This window comes from Thermobia domestica, chromosome 10, assembly GCF_964235325.1.
Source record: "Thermobia domestica chromosome 10, izTheDome1.hap1.1, whole genome shotgun sequence".
NCBI classification, from domain to species: Eukaryota; Metazoa; Arthropoda; class Insecta; order Zygentoma; family Lepismatidae; genus Thermobia; species Thermobia domestica.
Window position 1 is genome coordinate 11516917 of NC_137463.1, and position 8833 is coordinate 11525749.

General features: G+C 36.7%; 1 protein-coding gene across 1 annotated transcript in view; it reads right to left on the reverse strand.

Annotated features, from left to right (window-relative positions):
• Nucleotides 1-7763, reverse strand: part of LOC145662282 (uncharacterized) — a 34662-nt gene extending 26899 nt beyond the window's left edge. The window contains exon 1 of the mRNA XM_081727682.1: nt 7310-7763. Within this exon, the coding sequence (XP_081583808.1) occupies nt 7310-7485 (176 nt within the window). The 5' untranslated portion in view covers nt 7486-7763. The remainder of the gene's footprint in view (nt 1-7309) is intronic.
• Nucleotides 7764-8833: the final 1070 nt, after the last annotated feature.

The following is an 8833-nucleotide window of genomic DNA, read 5'->3' on the forward strand; positions in this document are numbered from 1 at the left end:
ACAGAACAAAAATTTGATAGGTTAGGTTAGGATTTAGATTTCTGGCTGTCGGCATCTAAGGCCATTTAGCCCTTCACGTGGCGAGCACACTATCCGGGGAAAGGGAAGGAAGAACGCGGCCTGGGACCTATAAGTTAGGTACCATCCCAGCAATTGCTTGGTATGAATAAGAAAACCTCCAGGAAAACCTCATTCAGGGTGGCTGGCCTGAAAAAGCGTTTTACACTTTTTCGACCGAGTGCCCCCACCGGGAATCGAACCCGGGACCAACGAAAAATTGAAATCTTTCGGTTTAACGTCCCACGATTATGCTAAGACGTCGATTAAAGCAATGAATGATGGAAGAACTGGTTGGAATGAGAAAGTGGGAGAAGACTCACTGACAAGATGTTCTCCACCACAAACTTACTTGGTCGGGGATCGATCCATAGACTTCACGCTCTACTGAGCCACTGTGCCCTCTGGACAAAAAATTGAGTTTAATGAAGGGGTTATACAAGAAGTAAACGAGTATTTTGAAAGCCTCGAAGAAACTCATTTCCGCAGATGAATCACGACGCTGAGCTTCGATGGGACTATGTCGAAACATAAAGTACGTTAAAAAAACTCCAACTATTTTCTTTAATATCAAACAAAGTTACTCATCAAACCACCCTCGCACAATAATGTTGTACTAAGTTGTTAGCTATTTTCAATGACTATATTGTTTTATTATAATAAAAGGTTACATTTAAATTATTTCATTGTTGCGCCTATACTGTCGCGCGGCACCGTTTTTATCAAATGATCATACAGTTTCAATGGAAATGAACTGCACATTTTTTTTTTTTTTTTTTTTTTTAATTTACCTAATCAGTACTTTATACCAAGGATACTAATTATTGTTCTGAATTACGGAGTGCGGTTTTCAAGAAAGCAGATGAACGAACGTGTTCAAAACAATGCACTATATTCTCCTATACCAGTTAGTAGTCCACCCACATATCGAACGTTTAGAGCAGTGCTATTCAACCTTTTTTCCTCGCGGAACCCTAGACACAGTTCGCCATCCAATTCTGTACCCCTGAAGCTGTTTAGAAGAAATTTAATTATAATTAACTTAATGCACATGTTCTGTTGATTAAAACAGGGGAAAATAGGGACTCAACAAAAGGACAATCAGTGAGTCAATCAAAAGACTATTTGCAGGGGGATAAAGTGCACGTCCGAAAAAAATAACATGGGAAATTTCAAACCATAGGGAGACATCCAGTTCTAATGAGGAGGATATTTCCTCATTATTCCTGATAATTCGTATACTGAAGACAATGTTAAAAATTTCATTTGCAGTGAACTGTCAACAGACATTTCCAGTAGACTCCCAGAAGCAGCATTACGTACCCCCAGAAACATTTCGCGTACCCCCGGTTGAATAGCACTGATTTAGAGCAGTGAAAGCTTTAAGGTCGGATGACAAAACCGAATTAAGGAAAACTTATGATATCAGAAGTTTGTGTTCAGATGAATTTAAGGCCGTATCCAAATTATACACGTGCACATTCGAAGTGCGCTTATTTCCGAAACTGACGTCACTAGTATGCATCAAAAGGTACAAGTTCACAAGTCTGCGAGTGCATAGTGCGCAGTGTGCGAAGATGTACACTACATTAGTATACTTCTGTGCTTAACATGGCGGTTTCTTGTAAAATGAGCTAATAAAATTTTAAGAGACATTATTTTTATTATTTTTGTTGAGGTGAATATTTTTGCGTGCTGATTTAATAATAATTTACTTCATAAACATACAAATTAGTGATTTTACAAGTGGAATATAAAAATGTCATTTGTTATATTCTCTGAGTATGCAGTGGACTTTAAAACAGTGTGGAGAAAGCAACCAAATAATTATTTGAATAATGCTATAAAGACATTTGTGCTTAAATATTACATGGTTTGTGTAGCTTAATTGTGACAGACTATCGGTAATGCAGCTATTTGCACGTAAATGACAAATTTTAATGTCATATGAATTACAATGTTAATCTTTAGCATAGAATAATGAATACCTAGATTATTCATTTCCCTATGGCTACAGCTACAGCCACAAATGTTAATTCATAGGTATATAAGCCTAATTTTCTAGTTTTGATTCTAAACAAATTCCTTTCAAAGCTACCATATTTCCTTGCACTTGATCTGTGTGAGAGACCGTAATAAGCCAATTACCGTACATTTTCCATTTTTGACAGCTGACCAATGGTGAAATACAAATCGAAAGTTTTTTCTACTCATTTATCAAAGATTTCAAAAATGCCTCTTCATTGATATAATACCATTACTGCACCCACTATGAAAAGATTATGAACAAATAATTACTTCCGTATAGTTGATCAATGAGAGCTATTACTTAACATACATACTGTACTTTTTCATAAAACAGTTTCTAAATTCTCATAAAATTCTTCTAATTTTTATGGTTATGCTTGGACAGGAGGATCTGTGTCGTTAACTGAATGGGAAGCATGTGGGAGAAATAGCGGGTGTATATCAAGATATATATAGGGCGCCGAAAGCGTAGTGAAGTGCACACAAGTGTTGAAGTGTATACAATGTACAGAACTTCATTTAACCGGGCTTATAAGATAGTAATCTTACATTTTTTGTTATTTTTACCATATTAATTTAACTAGGGCTATCCACCTTGAATATATGCGATCCTTACAAATTAGTATTTCATAGTGATATAATAGCTTTTTCTTGTAAATGTTGGTTCTCATGTTGTTCAACTGCACCACTCCTGTCCCTGTCATCCTTTTAAAGTATGAACTTTTGGCGTAGATTAAGAATATGGAGATACTATTTCGAAGATTTACGGGTAAAAAATATAGATTCACAAAGAAAGAGTAACATCTGAGGAACTTAATTATTAGCGTAATATGGTAGAAATAATCCAATCAGTATGCCTGTAATTGAAGCAATACGGTAGAACTACGATAACTACAATGTCATCGTTGTGTAATCTACCGTACACGAAGCAATTATACTCAATATGAATTCTCTTCCAAAGTAGTTTTGAGCCACATTATTGTAAATAGCGCTCCCCTCAGTACCTTCGATGTCCTAACGCTCTTGCAAGTTGCCTACTTTTGATTGCAATAAAATTCCTATAAGCTACTTCGCAACAGTGTCATCAGCGCCATAACCACCAGTGCTACTCTTCTTCTGGGAGTTTAAAAAATATTCCTTCGCGCAAGCATGCCTAATAAAATAGAACATCGCCAATAGTTTAGTGGGTTTTATGCTGTTACAAGTGCACACACGTGCGTATGCACGCGCATATTATATTTTTATATATATATATATATATATATATATATATATATATATATATATAGCCTCCAAAAAGCTGAATGGTGCTAAGCGCCAAAATGCGAATTTCTCAGGAGATGAATAAAAACGAATGAAACACTAATTAACTTCGATTTTTTCTTTCTTCTGCACTATCAGTTTTCACAGCAGACCTTTCATACTGTCTCCTGCCACTTGTCTTCTTACAGCACAACATTAAACATAAAATTAGTAGTCAGGATATGCACTTAGTTGGAAATAAAGGAATCTGGCGCTTAGCACCTTTCTGCTTTCTGAGGGCGATAAATATGTACAGGATGGTAAGAAACTATTTGAACAAACTTCGGGAGCTGATTGCTGATACCGAAACAAGCAAACAAAAGTCCACTGGAACTTTGGTCAGTAAGGAATAGTTTAGGCGATAAGGTGCCGAAAGCGTGGGAAAATGAACTTCAGAGGGCTGTAATGCTAAAACAACGACACGTAGAGTGCAGTTTAGAACATGACACTCGAACTCATACCTGCTCGATTGAAAAATGTATGTACCAAACATCCGCAAGATGTGTGAGGGATGCCCCCCCCCCCAAAAAAGTAGGGATCCCCTATAACTGGCAAGTAATCTCTACGTTCCTTTGGATATACAGTAAACCCACGTTAACACGAATTCCAAGGGACTGAAAAATCAGGAGTTCGTGTTAAAAAAAAATCGTGTTAACCGGGGACCCAAATTTTATTATTCGAATACATTTTCTCCATACATATGCACTACAGTATACAGACTATACATACCACTACAGTATATTATGTATGTTATAGAAAACAATAGAGATGGTATCGAGACGAGACCAAGACTCTTCTCCGTCTTGATACCATCCACAGAATTGCATCGAGACGAGGCTGAGAGTTTCGGTCTCGTCTCGATTTCGAAAAGCACAGCTCGGTCTCAAATTCGAGTTGAGATCGAGACTAGTTCCGGTCTCGGTACCGTCCTCTGAAAAGTGAAAACACTACAGTAAACTTATTATCATATCTTCGAAGATTTAAAAAAAGAAAAAAAAAAATCCACGCAGAAAATCCAGGTCAAGTTATAAAATTGATAACTCCGCTAGCAGGTTGGGTACCGCTAGTAACGGACAGGTATTTATAACTGCTGTCACCAGCAGCTCGTCTGGTCAGCGCTTGACAGAGGACAGAATCAACACCTCATAAGAGAGGAAAGATACCTGTTTCTGATTTTTCCCATATTTACAAGGAAATTTTTGTCTCTATAAATACTGTATGACAAAAACTGGTCTGGAGTGAAATCTGAAATAAGAAAAATGATATATATATATATATATATATATATATATATATATATATAAAAAGATTGAAAGTTCGAGTTAAATGAAAACCTTTACTGACTCAAGGGACTAAAAATTAGTTCGTAATTCGTGTTAACCGATAAACTTCCTATAAGATAACATACAGCGATGCCGGGACCGAAATTTTGTTCGTCCTAACCGAGTTCGTGTTAACGAGGTTATACTGTATATATATTATATATATATATATATATTGTTTTTACGCTCCGCTCTTGTTAATCTGTGCAGGAGAGATCCGAAATGACAAACATCTGCACGTCCGCCAAAGCTGAAGCTGTTGGCACACATGGAAGAAACTCTTAAGTCATTTTATGGTTACCCCATATAGTCAATCTGCACGATATATTTAATATAATTGGAAAGTCATTCATTAAAAATTTTAAAAAAGTAATTAGTTCTTTTTTTTCAGTATGCGAAATTCTGTCTTCTTTTGTTATCAATGTCCCATGTTCCACCAAAATGAGGCGCTGGAAGTGCGGATCAAAAGCTAATTTGACGAAGTGTGCAGTATGCACTTTTGGACACGACCTACGAACAGCTTGACAATATTTCCACAAAAGGCTTCGGAAAAATGGACCCTTCTTGGCATATTAAGGAACTCCAAAATATATGATTAATACGGCAGACGTCTATAATCACGGATATTCTTGTATATTTTCATTTAGTTTGGTACAGGATACGTATGGTTGGTAATAATATGTCACTAGTTAGTAACAGTGGTTATAAGTGTAAGCAATGGTGGTGGCAAAGTAGTTTCCTCCGCTTGCCAAATAGGTCCACATTTAGAACCGTTTATATAAGAAAATAAACACAATCAACGTATTCATTTCTTCCCGGTAAATTTTCAAAATTTTGCTAGAAACGGACGACCAACTTTGGAACGTTAAAAGTATTTAATACTTGTTTCATATATAGGAATTCTGAAAGGATTTTTACAGAACTTTGAGCAAGCTAGGTACAGTGGACTTAGGATCGCCAATGCTTTACGCAAGTAGAGGGAGGTTAAAGGCTCCATGCAAGCTAAATGGGTAGGAAAGAGAGGCTTAACGCTTTGAGCAATCTAAAGGTTTCAGGTTATTTTGTTTCAAAGCGTTAGGGGTGCAGTTTTACTATACGGATCCACGGATTGTAAAACGTACGGAAAAATATGAGGAAATCTTTATTTGCCCATTTTATGTCGAGAACAGAACCCAACGAACCCCTGCGGGGCTTCTAACCCTTTCCACCTCCTACTGCTATTAATACTTATACTATGGATCCGTATAGTAAAACTACACGGTAAAAAGTACAGTAACTATTATCGACCTTATACTATGGATCCATAGTAAAACTGCACCTTCTTTACATCATACAGTGCCACTTACAACATCAAAAACAACAACGACTTTCTTAACTTCAACTACTCCCCTTACTTGACTTTCACTTACTCTGGTAAATATGTAGCAAACGGGGTCCAGAAGTACGTGGCAATAGTATACATGAGAACCCCCTGATCTGCGTTTCTTCTGTTCTATTACCACTTCTACATGAAATACCATCAATTTTCTACGTACTGCAATAGTAAGAAGTATCCATGTGCACAAGACATGCGATATGCGTTAAATCCCCCCCCCCTCCACACACACACACACAGTCATAGATAAAGTACAAGGGCACTACACATGCAGATATAAAATACAGGTACGTTCTTTTTTATTTTCGTACCAGTCGATAAGTAAATAAAAGTCGCTTTGTCACCCCTTTTGTAAGGTCGTACATACTCAATGAATAATCCCTAAAAGTATGAGCGTCCTGCTCCTTCGGGAACTGATGCAGCTTCATGTATACTAGGATTGAGTATAGCCCGCTCCCCCCAGTGATTTTTAACGAATCATAGTGATTCTAACGATTCATACCAGTTCATAATGAATCGGAATCGCGTTATAAAGATTTAAGATGTAAATCTTGTGGTAAGGAAGTTTTAGTATAAGTAGTAGTAGTAGTAGCGGTAGTAGTAGTAGCAGTAGTAGTAGTAGTGGTAGTTAGTAGCAATAATAGTAGGAACGGGTTAGAAGCCCCGCAGGGTTTGGTTGGGTTCTGTTCTCAATATAAGTAGTAAGTGACTCTTCCAGTTCCTGTGACAAAGAACTGGGGGGAGCGGGCTATACACAAGCCGTATACTATATCCATCAAAATAAATTCTCCAATTCACCCCCTAATTTCCTAAAACCGGTCCGGTGATAAATCAGTTAACACGTTATACTGTCCAGCGCAAATTTTTAGAGGAAATTGAGGACGATATTAATGATATAGTTATTACTTTTCAAGTATTTCGAGTGGTGTGCCTAAGGTTAACCTACAGGCAAATTTTGTCAGTAACAATATATGGTACCGTACAGCAACTCTACACGCAATTTTTATGCCATGTGCTTATTGTTCTAGTTATTTTCGAATATCGAATATAGCAGAGATTGCAACACTGAGCACTAAAAAGGCACTGCTTTTGCGTAGTAATACAATGTGGATGCATACTTACTTAAACAATAAAGAAAGCATGATATAAATATGTACGCAAAAAAGATGTGGAACGATAATTATACTAAGTTTTGCTCATTTTTAACTATAGTAAACATACTCACGTGTTGTCATAAGATTTCAATTTTTCATTTAGAATTTCACGAATACCACCTAGCACATTGCCAAAATAGACAGGATCAAAGTCAATATGTAAAATTCTCCTTTTATGAATAATGCAAGATGATGGATCTTCCACTAATTTTTTCAGTTGTTTTAAATTAAAACATCTTCCTCGCATGTTTTTATTTGAAGCTGCTCATATTACTTGTCTTAATTTAAATCCTGACTGATTTTTAGTGCCCACATTGCCTATTATTTACATTTGTTATTCTCTTTGTCAAGAATTGTTTTTCACTTTTCCAATATCGCTTTTGAGTTTTCTTCTTTCTTTCCGTCAGTCTGTAACAAAGCTTTCCACCGTTTGTCAAGAACTTAAAACTTCCTTCAACACTTCTCCGCGATGCAACTTTGCAGTTCGCATCCGTTTGTTTCACTATAAAATCTGGACGGACGGGACTTTTACCACTGTTCAGTGTTGCCAGATCTGAAGATTCAAAATTAGCGAGGTTGTGCTCGAAAAGTAACGGATTTGAACTATTTGTAGCCCAAAATAATTTTTACTATACATACATATATATATATATATATATATATATATATATATATATATATATATATATATATATATATATATATATATATATATATATACAGTACGAAGTCGAAAATCCGAACTAATTGGGACCGCAGGTAGTTCAGATTTTCAAATTGTTCGGATTTTCGGAAATGACAAAGAAAATGCCATTTAGACTTAAATACACAGTACGTTGAGTTCAGTTGATTTTTTAGTTTAGCGTCCCTTTCAGCAACGAGGCTATATGAGACGTGGACCTACTGATTAACGTGGAAGCCGAACCACATGAGCTCCCGCCGGGAATCGAACCCGGTTTCCCACGCCAAAGACGCGTACGCTAACCGTTTAGCCACGAGGGAGCTCAAATACACAGTACGGTATGCTCTTTTATCTATACGGTGGTTATACAATACATACAGTAATTACAATACCTCACGCAAGTCTACTTACATTTAATGTTTCTGAACAACCTGCTCGTACATTAAATTACACCGTTCTTGTAACTCACACTTGAAACTTAACTTGTATCGGCCTAAGGGAAAATAAAAATAAAAATATGCATGACAAACAATTACATATGAATGAGTTTTTGTAAAAACACTCACTTCACACAACGGCGACGGACAACACTTTTGTTGTTTATCGCTAGCGCTAAGACAAAATGTAAAAAGCTTCTAGGGACCGCGTTCGGGTTTTTGACGTTTCGTACATATACCAGTGGTGCCCACCCCCTCATGTCCATGACGCACCCCCCCTCAATTGTCTATCCGTAGGTATTCTTCCATGAAAAAAAAATATTTTCGATTAATTTTTACACCTCCTCAAACATATTTATATAGATTTTACCCCCCAATATTTCAATGACGCAGTTTGTGTCATAGCCCCTCCTTTGTGGGCACCCCTGCATATACAGTATTCGAAGTGAAAAAAAGCAGAGGCGGTGTTTTTTTTT